Below are 26,505 nucleotides of genomic sequence, written 5' to 3'. Positions count from 1 at the left end.
TGAGGCAAGAATGCTGGGCCAGTCCCTTTTGGGACTGGAAGGGGCCAGAAAATTGTTCTGTCGGAATAGGAAGCCCTGGATGCAGAAAACTATTCACTGCAAGGCGCGCGGTGGAGCAGAATCCCAGACTCGACACAGTCCAGGGTTCTGTTTCTCTAGCCCAAGGCTTAGTAAACAGCTAATCAGGAAAGCTGACCAATTTTTGTCTTGGGTCCCATTCTGGGTTCTAATGTACCATGAAATTCAGTGCAATTCCACATGCTCTTTCAGATTCTGGGTGAAGTCTTTTCTTTTGGAAAAAACAAAGCTAGGGTTTGCATAAGCATGTGCTTGAGCCCTGTGAGCCTGGGGAAACGTGAGCTGAGCCCTGACTCGTGGATTCTGAAGAGGCTACTGTGGTGGAGAAGAAAGGGCGCCTGCCTTAGAGGGCCTGACTCGGGGGCACGCTTGCTTTATGAACCTGGCCTCGGTGTCCCTCTCTGTAAAGCACAGAGCTGTGCGGGTAGCCGTGAGAATTAGAAAAGGTCACATTAGGGAAGCAATGACCTCGTCATGCATGAATAGCTCCTACTGTTTCCACTGGAGAACTTGGCTTTCATTCAGGGAGAAACACATGGAAGAGTCCCCACCTCATTAAAACCCAGACAGCTATGCTCCTTCCACCTCCACACCTTGGTCTCTGATTCCTCCCCACCTGGAGGGGCATCCTCAACGGCCTCCCCTTCTTCAAGGCTCCACTCAGGACTAATCCACCCCGTGCAGCCCTTTCGCACTGCTCTGGTTCACACGGGCGCTTTAGTTCCTGACCCCAAATACCACGTACTCTCTAACCCATGTTCATGTAGATACAGATAAATTATTAATGTAGTTATAGATAAAGTTATCATTTCAGACAGAGGGAAATAGTGGCAGGGTTCATCTTCCCAAATGGCTGCAACAATAACTCCAGGACCACGTGTGCTTCCAGAATCTTGTCCATCCCCCAACCCCCCACCAAAAATCTAGACAAAGAGTCTACTGCCCCATCCCCATCAGGGAAGTCAGGCCTTTGTAAGCACCTGACCTACAGAAGGTGGTAGAAATGCTCTGTGTGACTTCCCAGGATCCGTCATAAAAGGCTGTACAACTTCCTCCTGGGCCTCTGTCTTGAATCACGTGCCTTGTAGCTCTGAGCCTGTGTAAGAAGCCCTCACGCTGAAGGGACCCTGAGGAAGAGAGAGGGGTACCCAGGAGCCCTAGCATTCCAGCCCCTGGTGTCTGAGTCCCCCCAGCACAGGTACCGGAAAGGCAGTGAGGGAGGGAGCTTCATGTTTCCAGTCCCAGCCGCTAGGTCATTGCAGTTGTGTGAGTGGGGAGGTAAGGACCACTTACCTGGGGCCAATCAACCCCCAGAGTCCTGAACCATAATGATAAAATGTTCTGCTTGTCTTAGACGGCTCCCTTTTGGTTAGTTATTGTTCAGCAACTGATACGTATCATATACACATACACATATGTGTGTGCACATATATACCTACATATACGTTTGGGGATATAGCCTGCTTTCTATTGTCCTCCAGTTTGTGTGTTTGCACACTTACATCTGGCTTCCTCAACTGGGCTGCAAACTCCAGGAGGGCAAGGCTGTGTGGTCTGCGCCCTAGTTACCCTCTGCCGGAGTTAGACCAGCACAGTGGGTGTAACAACTACGCTGTGCACTGTTGAGTTAAATGGATGGAGAAACGTCTGTGTGTCCCTGAAAAGTCTGCTAGCATTACAGGATGCATCTGTGATCATAAAGAAATCAGAGTCTTTTTGGTCTTTGAATCATTCTCGGAGGAACCTTGGACCCTTGGAGAGAACCATTTGCTTGAAATCACTGAGAATAAGCCACTTGATTTGCTCTGCTTCTGGGTCATAGGTAACGCAGCTCTCGCCAGCCCTCCCACCTGTAGGCACCTGACCACTGGCCTCTTAGATTAGCCGGTGATTATGCCGGACCTTGTTTCCTTGGTCCAGGACCCCCAAGGAGTTTGCCATTTCCATCTTCAGATGAAAAAGCATCTCCTCATCTTCATGTTACCTAGGACATCAGAGATCTTTACGCAGTTAAGTTTGACAGTCTGGTCATATTTATTTGAGCGATGCAAGAAAAATAAACATTGGAGTCGATCCTAGAATAATATTATTTGTTCCCTCCCACCCCCGAAAAAATACATATCTCAAACATCAAAAGGGTCTTTCCTTTAAAAAATTATTTCAGTAGATTTTCTCCATCGATCTATAGGAAATGCTCCCAAATTTGGTGTTTACATGAGAGAAGGTCAAAGAAGTAATGATATGAACTTCTTTTTCATCCTTTGAAAGTCTGCTAAGTCATCCCACCCTACTCACCTGTCCAGCGTGCCAGGTGAACTGCAGGCCCACATCCTTAAGTACGTGTTAAAACAGTCCTTGGACGGTGGGGGTGGAGAGAGGATGTTCATTGCCTTTGATTAGCCTTTGCCTCACATGGGCCCAAGATTTTTCCTGGTTTATGACAGTAAATGCGTACGTCTGCCTCTGGCCTCTGTGACATCATGATGAAGTTTATTACATCACGAAGTTTATTACATCATAAAATTTATGCCACTGCCCTCTGCATCTTCCTGTCCCAAAATAATCATGTTGATTTCTTTAAGGAGTTCTTTGACTGTTTTCAACTCCAACCAACGCTGTAATGAAATATAAGCATATAGAAAGACACAAGCTAACCAGAAAAGACAAAAAATCCTAGATTCTGAAGGGGGCAAGCAATCATTGACTTGTCACAGGGAATGTGAGGGAGTTCTGACACCAGAACAAAGTGAAACCTGTCCTTCCGCCTTATTTTTAACACAGGTTGTGCTATTTATGAGTTTGGTCTCAGCCAACTCAGGAACTGAGCAGAATTTTCCTTTTCTTCCTTTAAAAAAATATTAAACATTACTGCTTGTATGTGCTTTATGTAATGGCCTGATTTAGTCAAAAGTTTGTTTGCTGCCTACTTTTCTTTTCTGTTTCTGAAGCTTCATAAATTAGTCTGGACTTGGAAAGCCTTCATTAAACACCTGCCTTCTATTGCTGTGAATTCCAGTTTGCCAGCTTCATGTGCGACATCAGAATCTGACACTTTGGGGAACGTGTATTCCTCCAGACACCAAAAGGAAAGTGGGATGTGATTTCCCTGCCTTGGCTGTTAACTGGGTTCTGACAGCACTTTGCCTCCTAACACACTTTCTTGCTTCTGAGCCTTCGGGCATCACCCTCAGAGACATCAGAACTGCCACAGATGCGTCTTTGGATGGCCTTGACCTTGAAATATTTATAGCTGAGGGCTTTGGAAGCCTGCAGGATCTCTTCGTGAATCTTTCACTGTATTGAGTGCGCTAAGTCCAATGCTTGGTTTAACCATATGAGTTGGTATGAAATTAGGTCACCTCCCAGCCCTTTCATCATAACTTGCCAGCCCATCCAGTGACCTCCCTTCACTTTCCCCAGCGTGCTATTTACCAGTGGGTCACAGTTATTTCGGGCTGCATTAGTTCCATGGAGGACTTAATGCAGCCATTAGCAAGTTTGGGGAACATGTCACGTGCATTTAGTTCACTGGAAATTTTCTGCAGCAGGTTATAATCTAGGATATATCCTGGACTTGACTTCCCATCATTGGATGCATTGGATTAATGCTCCTGTAGGAACAGTTATCAACTCTGAACAGAATAAAGAAAAACAATTGTTTAAAAGCTCTGGAAAGTGAATAAATAAAGCAAGCCAGAGACTGGAGGGTTTATGATGTTTCAGAGAAGGGAACCACACTGTGCGAGGGCCACACCCATTGGCTTTTCCCAGTGCAAGTTCCCAGGATGTGCGCTGTGTGGGGATAGAGCTCTAGCAGAGCTACACCCGTGATCTTACTGGGCTGAGACATCAGAGATTAGTGAGGAGCTCCCAAGCAGCTGGAATTTGGGGGACATCCCAGAAAGGAAGAATTCACAGAGGGAGAGCCCAAAACATGCATATAAATTCCCCTCAAATTCTTGACTGACCCCAAAATTATGCATGCCTTCGGGGAAACTCCAGGCACTTTCTGGGGAACAGCAGCTGAAAGGCTGGAACTGCCGAGTAGAGATTTCAGTAGCTACCAGCGCTGGGGAGACAGAGTTTGCAGTTCAAGTCGCCAAAGTTAAAGAGGGTTGCTTAAACAGCTCAGACTTTCCATTGAAAACCTAAGGACCATATATCAGGACTAAGAATATAATAAAAATAGCCTTTATTAGAAAAAAGCCTAAGACCAGCACCAGAGATGACCCACCACTAATTTAACTTTCTGCTCCAACAAAACTCAGCACTCTTCAGTGGAAGACAGCAGAGTCCAGAGTCTCCTCAGTGCATCATCTGTACAGTCGAATATACAGTCAAAAATTACTAGACACACCCCAAGTAGATTCTAGATCCTCTTGCTTTGATCTGCCTGCTCCAAACTGTGGCCAATTTTGCTCTGCTAAATACAAGACAGCACAAGGCTTTCTTAAGATATCTTTTTTGTCATCAGTTCATATATACCCTTGGTCTATACCCTGAGAGCCTAGTTGGAGAACAGAGTCCATTGTGGAATCAAAAGGCATTTAGTCTCTTTCACCCAAAGCTGTAATGTGCCACTACTTGAGCCCAGTGATGGGCTAAGAAAATGGAGAGAAATGGCTATAAGAATTACTTTTTGTTTAGGATTAATTACACTCCTCTTAATTTTCATTCATATTCAGTGACAGTTATTTTCCAAAAGATGGATCCATGATAGTTGGAATCTAGACTTTGGATGCACAAACTTAATGATCCAACAAAAAAAGCCTTGAGTTCTAGTCTACCCTTCAAAGAGTTTCTGGTGTATCTAGAAGATCCTTGAGTGTTTTGACCCCAAACCATAGGTAAATTGTCAAAAGTATCTAATGTATGGTAACATAAAGGGAAAATGGTTTCCTCCAGGTAACATCTTCATTTTTCCCTCAAGGAGAGTCCAGGGGTTGCCAAATACTAAATTAAGAGTAAATACAGCTTGTATTTTGCCAACTGAATTAGCCAATAGTTTGTCTATTTATTTACATCTCTTCCTACAACTAGCTGTGAGTTTTCTTAGATATTTATTTCATTATTATAGACTAGATTTCAAGATAATATTTTATAAATGGATAACCACCTAATACATCTGCTTGAATATATTTGGCATATTTGGGTGATCATATTGAAACATTTTTTTTCAGTATGAGTTCTGAATATGTTGTTTTTAATTGAGATAGAATTGATTATTGAAGCACTTTTAATCTCCCTCCAGCTTTTCAATGGATTATACTCGAAATCAGGTGCAGATCAAAGGAAATGACAGTTATCACTATTACCAGGAGTGACAAGGGCCAGTTATTCTTTCTTTTTAGGATTTTATCAGCAAAGCTTCAGTGCAGGGAAATAAGAAGCACACATGCCCCCGTTTCCTTTCCCATAACCATGGCAGACATTGTTAGCAGATCACGATGCTCTACCACAATGAACCCCATCTAAGATGCAGCCTAACAGTCAGTCATTACCAATAAACTGATGAACATATGAGATGAGGTCTACTTTCTATCCCTGAAATTGATGATCATGGGATAACATCACAGAGAAAAAGAAAGCAGGTTTTAAAAGGGGAAGCAGAGAACTTTAACAGTGCTTCTCACCAAATCCTTCTGCTAACTACCTTTCCATCTATAGGCCAATAGAACACTAAAGGTTGCTTCTAGCTCTGAAATGCGATGAGTTAACACTTTAAAAAATCACTGATTTTGAAATTACCAGTCATTTGGCATGCACACTTCATCTTCAGTAGAATAAATGCTTAAAGAGTGAACGTTTTCAACATAGATTCCTGTAGGGAACTGTTACATTCAAAAATAACTATTTTAATGACATTTCTCCTAAGAAAGTTTTTCACTTAGGCTCATCCTCTCCAAGGGTGCTGAGAAGGAATGAACATTCTTTCCAACCCTCGTGTGTCGGAGCCGTGTAGTGGGTTTCTGCATACATCAGAAACCCACTTGTTGGTCTGTATTTCTCTGGATCGAGAAGCAGACATGGGAACACAAGAGATGCAATACCTGGGTCAGACCCCAGTTCATCCATCCAAATGTTCTGTCTCTGCCATTGGCACCAAGGGCACCAAGGGGCATTTTGAGGAACAGAGCAGCCCAAGGAGAGCATAAAGTTCTGAACACCACAGAGCTATTTACCATAAATATTTCATTTCCTTTAATAAGAATTCATTACTGACACAGCTGTGATGATCCCACAGGAGCAACAACTGTGAGTGGTAGCCTCTTGCCTCTGCAAAGAGGCCTCCTTCCCTCTGCGGCCATGCCTGTGGCCTGAGAACACAGCATTATTCATGGGATCACTGTATTTTCTACAGTAGCTGCTGGCTCAGGCACTTGAGCAGCATGGGTGCCTTGGTGTTTTATTATTGATAAAGAAATATGTTTCTAGTTCATCAAATTACATTTCAGGGCCCTGCCAGGCCAAAATTCTATGAAACTAATGACTGGGGTTCTTCAGTTGCAAAGAATGTCTGTTCCCTTCCAGGAGAAAAGCTTGTGGGATGATTGTTTAAAATCTTTTGCCAATATGGACATGAGAAAAAGAGCTCTGGAGTGGAAATCAAGGAGCTCGTCATGGGTGTTGGATCAACTTCTGCACCATGAAAAAGGGGCAAAGACCGTCTCCTAACCTGCGTTCAGGAGGGAGGTGGTTCTGTGCTGCTGTTCACAATGCAGGATGCATCACTTCTCTATAAATGCATGGAAATGAGGCCATTATTGGAGATAAAATTCACCTGAATATGGATGAATTCTCTGCTGGAAAGACTAACCTTTGTTGAAATGGAGGGGTGCAAGACTGCAAAATTCCTAGCTCCCTCTGTCTAAATGTGGATTTGCCAGAAGTAGGCCCTCAGGCAAACTCAAGTACAAGTTTATTTTGGAGATGGTTTAGATAGGGGAGTCAGGAAAAGAGACAGGGAGGGGAAGGCAGCCAATCAAAGGAGTGTTACAAAACCAGTTGTCACTCTGGGTAGCTAGAGCTTAATCCCGCTGAGAACTGTAGCAAACAGCACAGAATACTCCTCAGTTCTCTCAGCCAAGCGGTGAGGGAGCTGGGGTACTTATATACCCACCTCCCATCAGACTTTGGTGGAGGGCTTCTCCTGGGGCAAAGAGCCATAGAGATTCTCTAGCTCATCCAGCCTGCAGGATCTGGGCAGAGCTCCCATCCTCAGCTTTGGAGAAAGCCCTCAGGCAAAGAGATGCAAGTGCTGGGGGTTACCCAGACTGAAAATGGTAGGACCCCAGGAAGGTGGGCAGGGCATTGATGCCTTGGGAAACACCTCCTGCCCCTATTTCTCCTTCTCCATTATTTAATAGAGTAAAAGGACCTACCATTTAATCATTACTTACCTGATTCTAGGTTCTGCATATTTCATAAGTATCATCACAATTAATCCTCATAATAACTGTATAAACTGCTATTGTTTTCATTCTCTCATTTGCACATTAAGAAATTAAGACGGGAAAAGGTTCACTAGGACTTCATTTCTGGCTTTTGAAAGGGAGGAGTTGCACCCTTAAAAGTCAAGGGAAAAAAAATGGTCCATTTGCCTTTTCTAATACAGAGGGACCAACATGCTAGAAAGTCAGACCTCAACTATGACGGCTCCTCCATGAACATGGTGTGAACATGGGCTGGTTACTTGCCTTCTTTGGGCCTTGGTTTGCTCATCTATACGTTGAGGATAATGATTCCTATCCCATAGAAGCAATGAAAAAGTGGTAAATACATATTTACAGTACTCCATAAAGATTAGTTCTGTGCTTCAATTCAGGACGCTTAAATTATTGGTGTGATTTCAGAGTTGAGGCTTCCCTTGCTTCCAGCCTAACCTTTTGTTCACTCATCTGTTAAATCCTCAATGATCAGGACTGTGCATCCTTTATCTTTCTGGGACTGGGGTTAAGTACAGTACCCAGAGTATGCATGGTAAGGGCTAAATAAGTACTTTTTTTTTTTTGCACAGTTTTGATTTGTTAATAAATTTTCCATTGTTATTGACAGTCCTTAGAATGAGACGCAAATTCCATTGATGACCTCACAGCAGCCTGCACCCTCCTGTTGCCATCAGGCTCCCCCTTGTACCCCTGTGCTCTGCTCAGCCTCACTGAGCCTGAAATGCCTGAAACTGTTCTTTTTTTTTTAAGTTTTTATTGGAAAATCGTTGATTTACAATGTTGTGTTAGTTTCAGGTGTACAGCAAAGTGAATCAGTTATACGTATACAGGTATCCACTCTTTTTTTTTTTTAGATTCTTTTCCCAATTAGGCCATTACAGAGTATTGAGTAATTCCCTGTGCTATACAGTAGGTTCTCATTAGTTCTCTATTTTATATATGGTAGTGTGTAAATGTCAATGCCAATCTCCCAATTTATCCCTCCCCCCCTTTTCCCTTGGTAACCATAAGTTTGTTTTCTACATCTGTGACTCTATTTCTGTTTTTGTAAATAAGTTCATTTGTACCCCTTTTTTTAGATTCCACATATAAGCAATATCATGATATTTGTCTTCCTGTGTCTGACTTACTTTACTCAGTAAGACAATCTCTAAGTCCATCCATGTTGCTGCAAATGGCATTATTTTGTTATTTTTTTATTGCTGAGTAATATTCCATTGTATATATGTACCACATCTTTATCCGTTCCTCGGTTGATGGACGTTTAGGCTGCTTCCATGTCCTGGTTATTGTAAATAGTGCTGCAATGAACATTGGGGTGTATGCGTCTTTTCGAATTATGGTTTTCTCTGGGTATATGCTCAGGAGTGGGATTGCTGGGTCATATGGTAGTTCTGTTTTTAGTTTTTTAAGGAAACTCCATACTGTTCTCCATAGCGGCTGTACCAATTTACATTCCCGGCAACAGTGTAGGAGGGTTCCCTTTTCTCCACACCCCTCCAGCATTTATTGTTTATAAATTTTTTGATGATGGCCATTCTGACCAGTGTGAGGTGAGCCTGAAACTTTTCAAGTTGTGGATACATCCACTTTCACAGATTCTTTTGCAGGTAATTTTATTCAGGGGCCTTCATTCATGACGAATGTGTTCATTTGATCAACGAACACTCATTAAGCAACTGTCTATTACAGGTGCTTAGGTAGGCATAGGAGATACAAAGAAGAATAAATTTCCTCCAGCCTTACCCACGCTTCCCCAGTCTAGTGGAGAAGACATAAGAAACCAAAGGTTGCCTCGAAGCCTCACGTGCAAAATGCTGTAGGGATGCTGAGGACATGTTTGCTATTGCATTGCTTGGATACGCTGGGTAACAAACAGCCCCAAATCTCAGTGGCTAAGAAGAATACAAATACTGTTTATTACTCATGCTACCAAATGTGCACATCAGGGGTGTGGGATTCTGATATCAGTTACTTAGGGACCAGGCTGATGGAAGATTCATCCTGACAGATGTTTCCATGAAGGCTTAACCAAGAGCGCACAAGGTAGTGAGTCAGACACTGGCTGTGAAAGTCTGCCTAGAAAGGGCAGACAGCCTGTTGTTTTGTTCACATTTCATTAACCAAAGCATACAGCGTGGCCCCATCTAACCATGCAGCGGGCCTACATGTGTGCTCCTTCCAGGTCTTGGAACAGGAAGAAATGGGATATTTGTCCACAGGCTGAAAGGCCATCCAAGTTGGAATCCAGTTGTTGGGTGTTTTATTGAATTTTCCCTCCCAGTGTCCTTTCTCAGCTAATAATTCTGTCCTGGGTGTACACAAAAGCTGTGTCCTGGGAGAAGCGCTCTCTGAGTCCATTCACTTGGTATTTGTCATTCTCTTTCGTGGACCCGGACCTGGTGGGTGCTGCCCAGAGAGAGGTCCTGCCCTCCGGGAGCTCACCAGGTGGTAGAGTCCAAGGTACGACTGCAGTTTGTTGGAAAGTCACATGTTGGGTACACACACAGTACGACAGGGCCACCAAAAGAGGGTGGGGAAGGCTCTGTGGGAGGCTGAGTGTTACCACACCTGGCAGACTGGGTTTCCCAATGTTCGTGCCAGGGGACCAGGGAGCAGCAGGCATCATGGGGGCGAGGGGTGGGGGAGTACCAGGACAGATCAAAGCGTGTAAAAGAGAAGCATGAAGTCATCCATTGCTGCAGGGGAGGAGTTGGGCAGTGTCAAGACCCCAATTCTTGGTGCGATCCCCAAGGGGCCAATCAAGATGCTCTGGGTATTTTGTGATTAAAAAAATAAACAGGGGCTTCCCTGGTGGCGCAGTGGTTGAGAGTCCGCCTGCCAATGCAGGGGACACGGGGTCGTGCCCTGGTCTGGGAAGATCCCACATGCCGCAGAGCGGCTGGGTCCGTGAGCCATGGCCGCTGAGCCTGTGCGTCCGGAGCCTGTGCTCTGCAACGGGAGAGTCCACAACGGTGAGAGGCCCACGTACCACCAAAAAAAAAAAAAAATTACAAAAAAAAAAAAAAAAACAAACCCTGGATGAGAGAAGGGCGTTGTGTTGGTTTGCAGCCGCACAGATTCCTTTCACTCCGGTGTTTTAAGGGAGCCTGGCCTTTTCAGGTGTGTTGATCTTCACTTTGGGCTGTTCCATTGGATCAATACGTAATTAGTACGTCTAAAGATGCCGTGAAAGCCCCTGCTGCATTAAAAAAGAAACCCAAAAAACTCTCCATCCCCTTCAAACCTCCATTTAGACTCATCAAACTCAGGCCTCAGGAAAGTGGCCAGGAGAGAGAAGCAGCCCGCTGATTGCCGTTGCCTTGGTAAGGGGAATCCGCTCCCTCCAGGCTCTATGGTTTCCATGGGAACAGCACTGCTTGCCTCCGCCGCCCCAGGGCTGGCAAGATGTGCTGGAAAGAAAATTGGGGGAGAGAAAGAGACTTTGAGGATTTTGAAGGTGTTTGGGGGAACCCTCAGCTGGATGTGTTGCTGTTCCTAACATGACAAGGGAACCTCGGGCTCCCAACAGCCCGAACAGGGAAGCACTTACCAGAGGCTCATGCACTCACGCAGCTCCTTCAGACTGGACGCCACCCTGGAGAAACAGACGCAGAGGCCAGGCAGGCAGGAGTTGGTGACTGGTGGATTTTAACACCAACACTGTGAGGAATGTGTCCTCGGCCCCCTGCTGGGCAGCATCCCACCATCATTATAATTAGGAAGAAATGCAATAGGTACCCGGGAAGCATGGCGGGAGGTGTTTCACACACGCTGTCTGTGCTCTTCCCGGCAACACTGCACGGATGGCATCCACACCTCATCTCACAGATGAAGGAGGTGGGCTCAGAGAGGAGAAAAGATAACGTGTGAGTGGTATAGGTGGGATCTGAACCCAGCCCTGATTCCGCATGGTGGGTTCTTACATGGAACCTAACCAGCAGTCCCAGGATGACGATAAGTTCCCAGCAATGGTGAGCATCCTAGCTCAGGCCTTAAGAAACGCCCTTGGTTCTTTTGGATTTGGATGCAAGAAGCACTGCCAAGTGGAGGGCGGCTGGGATGGCATCAGTACCGCCATCAGCTCTGCGGGACGCACTGCAGGCCCCGCCTGGTTTTACGGATGAGGAAACTGAAGCCAAGGAGTGCTGGGCAGAGTCTTCCAGTCCAGCGGGCCACCCTGTCTCTGTTCACTCTTCTTGGGCAACTGCAGCTCTTCTGAAAGCGCCGTTTCTGGGGCGTGCTCCGGACGCGCAGGCTCAGCGGCCATGGCTCACGGGCCCAGCTGCTCCGCGGCATGTGGGATCCTCCCGGACCCGGGCACGAACCCGCGTCCCCTGCACCGGCAGGCGGACTCTCAACCACTGCGCCACCAGGGAAGCCCTGGCAGCTATTTTCTTGAACCGTAGGGCCAGCCGGGGAAGGCTGACTCACTCCATCCCCGGTCAGTGTCCCAGTCCCCTCCCTTCAGAGCTCTTCATCCTGCTGACACTTATTAGGCACCTGCTGTATGCACTGACCGTACTGTGTGCGTGGACCAGAGGCAGCGGAGACGAGGAGCCGCAGCCATTTTTCAGATGGGCCAACAGGTGGATTGAGGCCCGCAGAGGTGAAGTGACACGTCGACAAAGGCCACACCGTGGGAGGCCTGGGTGTGAACCTCACAGCTCCAGATGCCCTACTGAGGACGCTTTCCGGGGCCCAGGCTGACCCCTTCTTAGGGAGATTAAACACCATCATACCAAACTGCTTTAGAACCTGGACAAAGCAACGCTGCGTGAAATAACAGCGTGGGTACTGGTAGACGCTGTGTGGGGTGCATAGGAGGGGCTGATGAGATAAGTCATGAGCACTGGGGGCGTCCCTCCAACAAAGCTGCTGCCCCCGTGGGTCTCTGGTGACAGGGCTGCTCCCGAGACACATCCTCTGTGGCCAGGGTCGTCTGCTTCTGCCCTTTGCAGATGAGCCAGATAAGATTCTAAGGTGGTGGAGTCGATGCTTGATATAAGAACAGGTTACAGTGCAGCCCACTGTGGCGCGCTCTGAACACTCAGGCGCTGCCATGCTGGACTCGGAAGGCACAGCACAACGGCAGTTCACCCAGACTTCTAGGCCCGGGCCCAGGGTCTTCCTTCTGCCTCCTCCACCCCGCGCCCTGCCGCTCTGTGCTGACGCCAGTTATGCATGAGCAAGTTAGGGGCTCTTCCTCCTATTCATAGAGACACCCCGTCCCTCTTCCCTTGCATTCCCTCAGAAGGGCGCTTGGAGGATCATGGAGATCATGGGTGTCCCCTGCAGACACCACGCAGACCATGCAGGCATCACCACGCCACGTGCGAGGATGGTTTCTTGATGCGCCTGTGACTCTGTCTAGGGCCTTCTCTGTTCCCAGGAACACACCTGACTTGGCCAGTGCAGAGGTGTGCAGAAGTGTTAAGGGTCTGCCCTAAAGTGTTGAAGACAGCCTTAAACATGACGGATGGGGGTCCATGTATAGCCCCGGGGCATGTTCTGTAGTGGCTCCCAGAGGGGCCCTGGCAAGTCTGAGCCTATGTATCAGCTCCTTCCCTTTCTTATCTTACCTCTCCACTCCCCTCCTGGGGCCACCTGCTGGCCTTCAAACTGTTGTCTGGGGGCCTGCTCTGGAGCGACCCACCTATGAAGGAAGCTCATCTCTTGGAGGGCAAGAGGAGACAGCCCCAGCTAGGTTGTTAAAAGAAATCTTTTCGTGACGTTTTTCCAAAAGATGATGTATCTCTAAGAGGGAGCGTGAAATACCTGCAGTATTCTCTGCAAGGTGTGCGTTAGCTCTTTGAAATCATTGTAATAATTTCACCGGCAGCCCAGTGCATGTTTTCAGAGGGGCTGCCATGAAGGGGCAGTCGGAGTGGGAACCGTGTCAGGTGAGGCTTCCCGGGCATACTTCTCCTGGCCGCTCTTCCCACACGCCTGGCATCCACCAAAGAAGACGTCTGTTGCTGTTCATAAGCAAACCAATTTGAAAGCATCTAATTAACTCTCCAGTGCCTTGCATTCCCCCCAGCTGACCCCCTGACACACCCACGCTTTGTCTCAGCCACTGCCCAGCCACCTTCAGCTCAGTGAGGAGGTCCGGCAGGGCCGGCTGCTCTGCTCACAGCCCCCAGCCCCCCCCCCCCCCCCCCCCCCCCCCCCCCCCGCTGCTACACTGGGATCATCTCACGGAGAATTTCACCGATTTTCTCGTGGCCAGTCATGGGTTCCGACAGGAGGAGACACCCTTGACCGGGGACTAGGAGTTTCCGGCTGGTGATGAATCAGGCACCAGGCCAGGAAGAGCAGATCAAGACGGGGACACTGCCAAGCCTCCCACTCCCCAGAGAGAGAGGAGGGTCCCTGAGCTGTAAGGAAAGAGAAGCCTGAAGGAGACTGCTGTGGTCCCCACGCCCATTCCCCCCTCCCGTCCCCTCCTCACCCCCGCCCAACACGTGCTTGGCCAGGACTTTGGACAGCATTCAGCCCCTCCGGCGTCAGCACTGGGCTCTGTGGGTCCTTCCCCATCCAAGGGCACAGCCCTCAGCCTGGTCCTATCCAAGAGCCCCAGCCAGGTCCCAGGGTTGGCTGGGCATCCAGACCTCTGCCGAGACCCTCCCCTACCAAAACTCAAAGCCCAGAGGATCCACCTGGTCATGGTCATTCCACTCACTGTTGAGTGCCAAGGGGATTTAAAAACCAAAATGCCTGGATTCGAAACATAAATGTATCACATACTGACATAGTACCCTTGATCAAACCATTCCTGCAGGTCCTGGTAGAGAGGCAGGGATGATGGAGCTGGCACGGTGTGGGTGCCTTGCAGACGCGGACTGGTAAGGCCGCCTGCACCGTGGCCTTCACTCCCTTCACCTGCTGCTCTCAGCCAGGGTGGGGTAGGAGGGATGAAAGTAGCTGGCTTCCATATATCAGCACCAGAGGTACCTCGATGCCCCCTCACTTTTCCCACTTCCTCCTCGCTGATGGTAGGCGGTCCCCACGCGTGAATGTTCTGCGTGGCGCCCATCACAGGGCAGACCCTGGTTTCAGTTTCCCCAGGATGACGGCTGTCCTGATCGATACACTAACGAGGCCAACCAACCAGTCTCCACTTCTGGGGGTAGGTGGGCAATGGGATTGTCACATTTACCCGGGAACTGCCCGGCGCTGAAAAGCCCCGTGGCAGCTGCACAGAGAAATGCAAAGGAACAAACAGCCCACCTGCTTCCCTCTGGTGTGTGGAGGCAGAATTTAGATCAGATCAGGTCCCCTGCTTGGAGGGGGCCCGCAGAAGGAAGAGGTCACCGGGTGGAGTAAGATGGTTAATAGATGCCGGGAGCCGGGATCACAGCACGAGGGCAGCCCCGGCCCCGTCTGCTGGGTGCGTGGTCCTCGTTGTGGACCCTCTAGCATGGTGTCCAGTCTGGCTGCGCCTCGGGTTCCTCGTCTACAGCACGGGAGCAGCAGCTTTCTGTCCCGGGTCAGAGGCGTAGTGGGTGCGAAGTGCAGGGCCCACGCCTGCCAGGAGCAGAGCTCACTGCGTGCGCCCTTGTCAACTCTGCACAAGTCTGTGTGGCCGTCCTGCCCTCAGAGCCTCCGTCTCTGCCCATCCCGGCCTGTCAGCAGCCAACCCGTCCCACGGGCGTTGAGAGTTCATACAGACGAAGGGCACGTCAGGAAGGACCTGTGGGCAGGGCTTGTCATCTTCAGAACCACGGAGCGGGGCTCAGGGTCGGCCAGGCCCAGGCGCACGGTGGGCCGGATGGTGACAGGAAATCTGGGCTCTGGGTGCCCGAGGGTGAGAGACAGGCCTGCCCTGCAGGGTTCCCTCTCCTTAGCTTTGCCCCGCAGCGGCCATCATCAGCGTCCTGGGTTTGGAAAGTGGGCGGAAAGGCTGGTTTCTCGTGGTTTCTGCCCTGTACTGGACTCCCTGGGGAGGGGAGGGCAATGTGTTATAGAAGTGAGAGCCGGGAGGGAGTCGTAAGAGGCCCAGGCCCCAGGCCAGGGCAGGAGTGGGACAAGGAAAGGAGGGACAGAGGGACAGTTTAGAGCAGGGACTTGATCCTGTGTGTGCCACGGACCCCTGGGTAATCCCTGAAGCCTGCAGACCTCTGCTCGGGAAAACATTTCAGTGTTTGCAAGATGTGTGAGGTGACAGAGGGAGACTGATCCACTGAAATGAAGTTGTCACTGTGTTAGAAGATAGACCTGCATGATCGTGGTTCCCGTGTTTTCTCACGAACCCTTGGTCACAGGTGGCGGTTTGCGAGCCACCCTCACGCTAAAGTGATGAGTGAGCCATGAGGATGGCAGGACAGAGGATCATGAACGTGTCTCCTGGGGGCAGAGCCCGGGTGCTTCTAGCACAGCTGCAATTTGTTGCCTCCGTTCTTATCTGGAGGAAACACCAAATTCCAGTTAGAGATTTGTGAACATATAGATGTAATCTTTCCTCATCCAGGTGGCGGCGCTGTCCCAGACCTCCCGCCCTGAAAGTGTTGCCACCTGTACTGAGCTGTTTTTCTCTCTCCCTTCTGTAGCGCTGCACGAGTTCCCCAATGACATCTTCACCAACGAGGACAGAAGACAGGGGGCAGTGGTCCTCCACGTGCTCTGTGTAAGTACCCCTCTGGTGGCCCTGTCTTCAGGGCCGGAGGGAAGGCCTGGCGGGGGTCTTGGGGGGCGGGATGCAGAGAGGTGCCCTCAGAGGAGTCTCCCCTCCTGTTCACATGCCTGGTAGGGGGCCTGTGAGCCCCATAGAGGGCGATCTCCAAATGTACTTTTAAAAAATGTTTTTATTGAAGTATAGTTGATTTACAATGTTTCAGGTGTGCAGCACGGTGATTCAGTTACGTAATATCTCTATGTGTGTATATATATACGTGTACCTATTCTTTTTCAGATTCTTTTCCATTATAAGTTATTACAAGATGTTGAGTATAATTCCCTGTGCTTTACAGTTAGTCCTTGTTGTTTATCTGTTTTATATATGGAAGTGTGTATGCAAATGTACTGTTTCTAAGAGGCCACAGGTGTGTACACTGGAAGATACCTGGATTTTTCTTTCCTTGATACCCATGCCCAGGGCGTGGGTTCTGAGGTTGGGCAGAGCCTGGGCTCTCTCTGCTGAAACACCACCTTCTCGAGGAGGCCTTCCTTTTCCAACCAGCCTTTGTCAACTGCCTGTCTTTCCCCTTACCCGGCTTTACTTTTCTCCACAGCACCGAGCACTCTGTGACATAATATTATAGAGTTATTTGCTTACTGCCCGTCACCCTCACTCACACATCAGCCCCATGAGAACAGGGACATAGTTTTGTGCGTGGCTTCCTTCCCAGACCTGTTCCTGGCACATGATGGGGCCAAAGTATTTGTTAAATTCGTGGATTAAATGTAATGGCACGTAGTAGATGGTCCATAAAAGTGTGTTCTGGCTCTTAATATCCACCACTGCCCTAGCACTTCGTCCACAGGCCCAGTGGCTTGAAGGCCTTTGATTTTCCTTGTCCCCATTCGGAGAGTTTGGGGAGGGTGCAGGGGTGAAGCTGTCTCGAAGGAGTGGCTGCAGAACCAGAAAGACCCGGGCAGAGGCTCCACTAGGTCCGTCACCGTGCTTTCCCATCTCGGCGGCATTCACTCTCCCCCGGAATGCTCTTAATTCCGTTCTGATTACTTATTGCTGGGAAACAGTCTCCAAATTTAGTGACACACCCAAGAACCACTTTCTGTTTCTCATGGGTTCCAGGGGTCAGTAGTTCAGAAAGGGCACAGAGGGGATGCTGTACCCCCGGATCCGGGGCCCGGGGTGGGACGATTCGGACGGCTGGTGGTGACACCGATGGCTGGGGCTGGAGCCATTGCTGCTGGGGGAGCCCTCGAAGAAGGCTCGTCCACTCCCTTGTTTGCTTTCTGTGTCTGCGGTGCCCAGAGGACTAGGTCGGCTGTGACTGCTGACCAGAGCACCTTGGTGTGGCCCCTCCAGCGTGGCTCCACGTGGCAGCTGAGGGTTTGCAGAGGGAGGGTCACGGTGACAAGGAAGAAGCCCTGAATGGCCCGGCCTTAGAAGTCACACACGTCATTTCCAGCGGCCTCTATTGCAGTCACACATACACCATGACTCAGGGGAGGGGACAGAGACCTTACTTTTCCAACCACACCTGACCTGAGTAGGTCAGTGGGCACACCCTGGGCTTTGGAGTCAGACCAGACATGGGTTGGGGCCCAGTTCTGTGCTCCCTGCTTTGTGCGTGGCTTCCGGTAAGATATTTACCCTCTGGACGCATAAGCTGCCCTCAGCGTGACCCCCTTCCTGGTGAACTTTCCCCACTCACCCCAACCGGCCAATACCCTGCCTGAAAAACAGGCACGAGGGATCTTCTGTCAGCAAAGACATTCTCTAAAAATACCAAACGATAGAGCAGACTCTGCAGCCTCCTGCCCTTCAGCGCAGTTACAGGCACACAGCAGTTACTGTGGATGGCAGCTGCCACCCCTGGCACCAGGGAGCCTTCCTGGTCACCGGGCTGAGAACGCCCCAGCAGCCTCAGCGCCCTGATGCCTCGGCATGTGAGAGATGAGGCTTCCACTCTTGGCCCGGGCCCGAACGGCACGAGCTTCCGTCTCCCAAGGCAGTGCGGTTATCTGCCGATGGCGGGGCTCCACCTCCCACTGGTCCTGAGGAGGGTGCGTGCGCCTTGTCCTCCGTGAGCCGAGGGTCCCCGTAAGGCCTCTGCCCTCTGTGGCAGTGCATCCCAGGCAGGCATGAAGGCCAAGTAGACAAACAAGGGTAATTCTCCCCTTTGCTTAAAGGTGCTTTTTTGCCCCACGTGCCTAAAAGAGTGGACATAAGCCTGCAGCTTCACACTTTGTCATCACTGGCTCTGACCCCCATCCTCGGCCCTGGGCCCTGCATCATAGAAGCCACAGGGCAGGGAGTCCAGGGGCCAAGGTCAGCATCCACCCCTTCAAGACCACGCTCCAGGCACCCGGAATTTCAGAATTCTCCACCCAGGCAGCCTGTACCTATGGCCAAGGCCTGCGCAGGCCTCCTCCCCGGACCCACCTCTTAGAGGGAGGAGACCCCAGTGGAGAAGCCTGACCTGCTGCCTAGTGGGGGTCCACGTGCAGGCAGGTGCAGGACGGGGCCAGGCTCGGCCCAGGAGGGGCCCCTCTTCTCCACCTGTCAGGGTGGGCCTGCTGGTGGCCTCCCCAGGGTCAAGGAGCAAGTCTATGTTATCCTACCCTTGAGAGTATAAGGCCCCTGGGGGGACCTGAGCATCACGAGAAACCCTTATGCAGCGTCTGACGAGTCGCAAAACAAAAGCTGCTCAGTCCTTGATTGTTCAGCACTGAGACAAACTGTTCTTTTTACCCCTCCACCCACTATGGCACCCAACACATTTAAGGCGCTTAGAAATTGTCAGATGAACGTTGTTGGTTGTAAGAAAGGCTGCCAGGGCTAACCTGAGCTGTTTCGGTGGCCAGTGAACAGATAAATGCATGAGTCAGAGCTACGGGAGCTACATACAGGTTCCTGCGCTCAGCCTGCTGGAAAGATCTCCAAGCCCCTGCAACATGGTGGCACCGGGCTGGACCCTTCTAAAAGCCCGAACACAGCTCACCCTGCAGGAGCCCGCTGTCTTGTAGGCAGGCCCACCTCTGGACCGCTCCCACAGTGTGTGAGTGTGGCCGTGGTCCCCCCAGTGCCGTGGGAACGCAGTGAAGGCTCCACGCAGTGCTGGAGGGCAGCTGAGTGGGTTTGAAAAGTGGGCAGGCATTTTCTAAAGGAGAAGGGGGAAGGGATTCCAGGCAGGAACCAGAAACCCGTGATCGAAGATGTAGACCCTCGAGTCCAGGGGGTCTGGAGTGAGCGGAAACTAAGGTGGGAGGGTGGGAGGTACCAAGAGGTGACTCGGCTGCTGGCTTGGAAGTGCGGGGAAGCAGCCCCCAGTCACCATCCCTCCTCGCCTGGGGAATTGGATCAGGCATGGCCAGAGGTGACCCAGAGCAGTCTGCTCCCCAGCCAGGCGACAGAGGTCCAGGAAGTCCAGCGAGGAAGGCTCAGGGCCATTTGAGTAGGGGTCCCAGAATGCAGGTACCTGAGGAACACCTCTCAGGACATCATAAATGGGATGTGGGGACTCATCATCTAGCCTCCTCCAGTGAGGGGACGGAAGCCCTCTGTGGGAGGGTCCCAGAGCTGTGTCCTGTCACCCCAGGCCGCCCCAGGGAGAGGGCCCCAGGAACCGACTGGCAGTGATTTGGGGTCTCCACCGGAGTGCCTGAGCCTTTCAGAGTATAACCCAAAACCTGATTACACTCACATACCCCTTTCCACACAGACCCCGTGAGCTTGCTTTTCACCGGAGGCTTTTCATGTAGCTGCTGAGTTTAGCCGGGTGCTGGCCTCTGGTCACAGGTGGTTCCGAGGACTCCCCAAAACCATCCTTCAATCTTACTTGTCAAAAAAGCTTACCTCTCTTTTTCTTTCCTTTCACACAAATACTTCCCTCTTTTGTGTGAGCTTTGTGGAAATCACGTAGCCATTTCTGGTTAAAATTTCCCTCTTTTGTGTGAGCTTTGTGGAAATCACGTAGCCATTTCTGGTTAAAATTTCCCCACACTGTGACTTCAGCTTTCCCTTGGCTTTTTCTGGTTTTGTGGCTGTCAGAAATGCTCAGGCCTGAGACTGCATTAGAAGAAGAGTCCTTCCGACTTTCTTTCCATATGGGTTCCTTCCTAGAGTGCAAATCGTCGTCTGTGTAACTTTATCAACAATGCCTATCCCCGAGGAAACACACTTGTCTGAGAACTTGCTTTACAGTCAGCCTGTTCTAACGTTGAGATGCTGAAAGCAGTGTTGCCTGGTCTGTGAGGAAATGTGCCCCCTAGAAACTCATGGGCCCTGCCCCAAATGGACAAACAAGCCTGTAGATGACTTTGTGGAATCATGCTTTGTTGGTGATTTATAAATACCTTGTGACATTTTGCTGCGCATCCTGCATGTAGACAGCTGAATCTCTGCGATTGTGAGCCGGGCTCCACATTTTCTCTTCCAGTGAAGAAGCTTTAAGTCATCAATATTTGAGATTCTTTCTCAAGACTGGTCTGTCTTTAATAAATCAGCCTCCACGGCAGAAGTAAACGCCCCCCGTGTGCCTTGTTAGCTTTCGAAGGGATTCTGCCTAAGTTTTGAGCCTTCTTTTTGCATTTTTAGCGTGATTCCTCTCTTTCGGCGGGCAGAGATTTCTACGTGCTTGGGTGTGAGGTGGTAAAGTATCGCACTCCTGGAAATGAACGTGGAGGCCTTACAAACGCAAATTCTGCTAAGTGAGTCTGGAAGATGGGCTGCTAGCTGGTCCAGTGACTCAGACCCACCCATGGACCAGCCCAGGAAAGAAACATCAACGAGAATGTTTCTGACATCCATCCTTATGTTCTAAAACCTAGACACTCTGTGCCCACGGAAGAGACTTCTTCCTCCGAGGAGCTTTTAGGGTCACATCAGGCTTCCCAGGGTGGCCAAAGGGATGCTCAGGCCACCAGGAGGTCCCTGACCATCTGCCTTCAGCCAGCTCTGTCCGGTGGGGGGACTCCCTTGCCCATATGTCCATCCTCACTGCATCCCAGTGTCCAGTGCCCATTTTAGTGGCTCCCACGTGAGGAGAGGAGATGGGCTCCCAACAGTGTGGGTGTTTGAGAAGCACAGGCAGGAGCCGTGTGCTGGGCCATCGTGCGAGGGCTCCCGCCCAGGGAGGTGCTCCAGGGGCAGCAACGGGGACCGTTCATGTCAGTCCCTGCAGCATCCCCATAGGATGGTGTCCAGGGCTGGATCCCCAAGGTTGGTGGTCTCCTCAAGCCCCCAGCTCCTGTGCACATTTCTCTCCTCCTTCTCTGCGCCGGAAGTTTTTAATCTGGTCTAGGAATTGGGGAAACTCACTCTGTGAGCCTGCATCCAGATTCTCCCTTATTCCCAGATCAGCTTTTTGAACTCAAGAACTTGCTCATTTCTGTCTCATGATTCCATGAAGACCTCCTGTCTCCCCAGAGCTGCAGAGGAAAACAACTGGCACCGGAGGAAGGCCCCTGGGACAGAGATGGTGAAATGTGATTGGGATTCGAGGGTGAGGCTGTTCAGATATCGTCCTCCCTCTGCAACTGTGGTTTCTCTAGGTCCAGTCTGCATTTCCTTGATGTCGCGGCATTGCCCGCCTAGCCCAAGCAGAGTGCCTGCGTGCCCTGGCTCTCTCTGTCCTGCCCCCTCTAGGCCATCTCTGCCCCCGAGCTGCCCCCGGCTCCCCCTGGTGTCCTCTGCCTCTGCTCTGCTTGCTCACTCCCCGCCCCAACCGCACTGTTCACTGTCCCTTAATTCACAACCCCCAGAAGCCTCGTGTTTTTCCTGCCAGACCATGGGTCACCAGCCGACCTGACACTTGGTCAGGTCTTCCTCAGTCAGGGAGACTGAAGCACAGGAGGGTGGGCGGATCCTGAAGGGGGACTCTTGGCTTTGCAGCCTGCACCCTAACTCCAACCTAACCCCCCACCCAGAGCGAGGTGAAGGCTACTTTGGATGTGCTCCCTGGGAACCTGGGGGAGAGCCCCATCTCAGGTGGGAAGGACTCCCTTCCTCTCCCTGACTCCTCCGAACTCCAATCCCCTTTCAGTCCTGGGGGAGGGGGCTCTCTGGAAGGGGCCTCACTCAGTGGATATCATTTCCTTGTGGGCTGGGCTGCTTCCAGTTATCTGTTTAATTATAATATCTGGAAAATAGTTTCCCTGGATCCACTCCCTTCCCTGGGGCCCAGATTGCTTTTGTTAAGAGCCAAAGAATAAACTAATTGATGCCCTAGCCAGTTCTCAGGGGATGGAGGGGCGGGGTACCAGCAGGAGGTGGAGGGGGCCCTTCCTGCCCCCCCCCACCCCCACCCCCCACCCCGCGCCGACTTGGAGAGGCAGCTTTGCATGTCAAAGCTCCACCTCAGCCCCAGGGGTTATTTTTAGCTCTCCAAGGCCACCCTTTTGCTTTTTTGGGCCTGAGACTCAACTTTACTTGTATGGACCAGCGCTATCTAGTAGAACTTTTTGTGCTGATGGAGGTGTTCTCTCTCTGCTCCTTCCAATACGGGGGCTGCTGGCCGCCTGTGGCTACTGAGCATTTGGAGTGTGGTTAGTCTGACTGAGAGGTTAGTCTGATTTTAAATTTTATTATAATTAATATAAATTTAAATAACCACAAGTGGAAGGGGCTCCCCTAGAAAGCCTAGAGATGAATTCTAATTCAGCATCATCCCTCCCTTTGCTTATGTTGTCAACTCAAAATCACGAAGCAGAGGTGGCCGGGAATAAAAGGTCACCAGGAAAGAGGCGCTGCTCCTTTACCCCAGCCTCTGATGGATTTAGTAGCTCCAACAAATGGGATGCAGAGAAGGCACTGCCAGGCCACCAGGGTGGGATGTTTGATGAGAGAGTAGGACACCGAGATTAGGAGTGAGAAAGTTTGTATATCACCAACATGCTGGGGGCTTTGGAACAAGTTACAGAACTTCTCCTGGCCTCAATTTCCACATCTGTAAAGTGGGAGCACATAGTAGATACTCAGGAAATGTTAGGTTCTTTAGTCTTCACCTTCTCCCCAACCCACATCCCTCTAAGGGCAGCTCACCTGTGCTTAACCCATCACAAAGGACCAGAGGCAGACCCACTGGGAGACAGCCCCGTCTTGGAGGGCCCAGGGCTCTGGGACAGGGGCTGCCTCAGGGGTTTTAACATTTAAGGGGACCCACAGGATCTGCTCAGCAAGGCCCTGGCACAAGCTCACTGGTGAGGTAGATGTGTTTAGTTAAGGGATTTCACCCTGGAAGAGAAAAATGATTAGAGGAGCTTGTGGAATTTCCTGTTTACTCTTGGAAAAGTGCTGAGCATGTCCTTAATTTGTCAGTGTCAACTCAAAGCTAAAACTGGTGTCCAGAGAGGCTTAGTACAAAGAGGGTAAATTATGTTCCGATAGATCTTAAGTTACTCACTCCTCTCCTTGCATGAGACCTAGTTCAGATGACTCAGGGCTGACCATTAGGCACCATGGGCTGCACACAGCTTGGCTGGTGGTTGATTCTCCAGGACCCGGAGCTGGATATAAAGCCTGGAGGTTTAGAGCATGCACTTTGAGTGAAACCCACCTGAGGGTCAGTCCTGGCTTTTCTACCGATAAGCCGCGTAGCCATGACAAGCTGCTTTACCTTGCCAAGCCTCAGTTTCCCCATCGGTCACTGGAGGTAAATGCAGCACCCATCTCATCTGGCTGCTTTCAGGAATGCGTGAAGATAGGCGTGCAAAGCTCTTGGCAGAGGATCCGGCGCTGCCTGGATTATGCCCCACCTGTACCCACTTAGTATTTACAGCTGGTGCGTGCCTGCCTGATCCCCCCATCATCCAGCCCCCGTGACTCTGGGCTTTTTCTGGTCCCCAGAGCCCATTCTACCAGAATGCAGGGCAGCGCAGATGTGCCAGGAAGTCACCAGCCCCCAGAAGTAGCCCTCAGACAGAGAGGGGTTGGTGAATAAATAAATGCCTCGGTTCCCTTGTGTCTCGGATGTGCTCACGGAAACGCCACCCTGTCTCCCACAGTTGTCCAAGCAGGGATAAGCTCTAGGTGCCCATCCAGCATCTTGCTGGATAACACACCTTGACGAGCTGCCCGTTCTTCCCCAACTCATTTTCCTGCTCTTCTCCGGGGGGGTCTTCCTGAGATCCCCCCCTCCCAGTTAAAAGACTTGCACTGGAATCCTGGAATCCAGTTCTGCTTCTGAGGCAAAGGCTGAAGAGATATCACCTACCATTATTATTATGCACATCCGTTCCCTCTCTAAAACCCATGAGGCTACAGGAGATGCAGAATTCTGAGACTCCAGCCCCTTCTGGACAGGCACACACTAAGGTGCGACACGAGTTGATCTACTGTGTCTTTGGTTCACGTCCTGAACGCAGCGCAAGAGAGAAAGAAGCTTTGGGGGGAATGAGCTTTGGAGCAGACAGTGTCACATTGGATCTTACGAGGAGCCCCAAATGGTGATGGGAGAGAGCATGCACATTGTTTAGATACCAAACGTTTACCCATGGGGACTGGACACCTGCAGCCTGCTGTATGCTTCTCTTCATCTTATTTATCTAATTTATCACTTGGTCCACCCTTCCCCGCTCTAATTATTTTATTTTCCTTTATTTTCTTACATACAAAACAAACTTAATTTTTGTGTTCCTCTGAGATGACATTGCCAACAGTCCCAATTTGTGAATAATAGTACTATACTGACTACAATTTTGTAGTATTTTTTCCTCTGTAAAGTGTAAGTTCTAAAGCTAAAATCACAATGAGATACTGATACTTAGCCGAAAGCACTAGTCTTTAGCAAACATTGAACAAATCAATCTGGAAAAAATAGCCCGTTACATGCTCTAATTTATCAGAAAACACTCCATGTATTTTTCTTTTTGAATTTTATTTATTTTTTTATACAGCAGGTTCTTATTAGTCATCCGTTTTATATATATTAGTGTATACATGTCAATCCCAATCTCCCATTTCATCACACCACCACCCCCCACCGCCAGTTTCCCCCCTTGGTGTCCATACGTTTGTCCTCTACATGTGTCTCTATTTCTGCCCTACGAATTGGTTCATTTAAGGAACCTCCATACTGTTCTCCATAGTGGCTGTATCAATTTACATTCCCACCAACAATGCAAAAGGGTTCCCTTTTCTCCACACCCTCTCCAGCATTTGTTGTTTGTAGATTTTCTGATGATGCCCATTCTAACTGCTGTGAGGTGATACCTCATTGTAGTTTTGATTTGCATTTCTCTAATAATTAATGATGTTGAGCAGCTTTTCATGAGCTTCCTGGCCATCTGTGTGTCTTTGGAGAAAAGTCTATTTAGGTCTCCTGCCCATTTTTGGATTGGGTTGTTTGTTTCTTTAATATTGAGCTGCATGAGCTGTTTATATATTTTGGAGATTAATCCTTTGTCCGTTGATTCGTTTGCAAATATTTTCTCCCATTCTGAGGGTTGTCTTTTCGTCTTGTTTATGGTTTCCTTTGCTGTGCAAAAGCTTTGAAGTTACATTAGGTCCCATTTGTTTATTTTTGTTTTTATTTCCATTTCTCTTGGAGGTGGGTCAAAAAGGATCTTGCTGTGATTTATGTCACAGAGTGTTCTTCCTATGTTTTCCTCTGAGAGTTTTATAGTGTCCAGTCTTGCATTTAGGTCTCTAATCCATTTTGAGTTTATTTTTATGTATGGTGTCAGGGAGTGTTCTAATTTCATTCTTTTACATGTAGCTGTCCAATTTTCCCAGCACCACTTATTGAAGAGACTGTCTTTTCTCCATTGTATATCCTTGCCTCCTTTGTCATATATTAGTTGACCATAGGTGCATGGGTTTATCTCTGGGCTTTCTATCCAGTTCCATTGATCTATATTTCTGTTTCTGTGCCAGTACCATATTGTCTTGATTACTGTAGCTTTGTAGTATAGTCTGAAGTCAGGGAGTCTGATTACTCCAGCTCCGTTTTTTTCCCTCAAGACTGATTTGGCTATTTGGGGTCTTTTGTGTCTCCATACAAACATAAAGAATTTTTGTTCTAGTTTGGCAAAAAATGCCATTGGTACTTTGATAGCAATTGCATTGAATCTGTAGACTGCTTTGGGTGGTATAGTCATTTTCAAAATATTGATTCTTCCAATGCAAGAACATGGTATATCTCTCCATCTGTTTATGTCATCTTTAATTTCTTTCATCAGTGTCTTACAGTTTTCTGCATACAGGTCTTTAGTCTCCCTAGGTAGGTTTATTCCTAGGTGTTTTATTCTTTTTGTTGCAGTGGTAAATGGGAGTGTTTCCTTAATTTCTCTTTCAGATTTTTCTTCATTAGTGTATAGGAATGCAAGAGATTTCTGTGCATTAATTTTG

General features: G+C 49.4%; 1 protein-coding gene across 1 annotated transcript in view; it reads left to right on the top strand.

Annotated features, from left to right (window-relative positions):
- Window positions 1-26,505, top strand: part of SLC24A3 (solute carrier family 24 member 3) — a 459,120-nt gene that overhangs the window by 251,913 nt on the left and 180,702 nt on the right. Inside the window, exon 3 of the mRNA XM_029222127.1 lies at window positions 16,079-16,155. Within this exon, the coding sequence (XP_029077960.1) occupies window positions 16,079-16,155 (77 nt within the window). The remainder of the gene's footprint in view (window positions 1-16,078; window positions 16,156-26,505) is intronic.

This window comes from Monodon monoceros, unplaced genomic scaffold (assembly GCF_005190385.1).
Source record: "Monodon monoceros isolate NGI ecotype Baffin Bay Population unplaced genomic scaffold, NGI_Narwhal_1 Super_Scaffold_13, whole genome shotgun sequence".
In the NCBI taxonomy this organism is placed as follows: Eukaryota; Metazoa; Chordata; class Mammalia; order Artiodactyla; family Monodontidae; genus Monodon; species Monodon monoceros.
The sequence above is the reverse complement of the archived record's forward strand: the minus strand, read 5'-3'. Positions and strand labels throughout refer to the sequence as shown.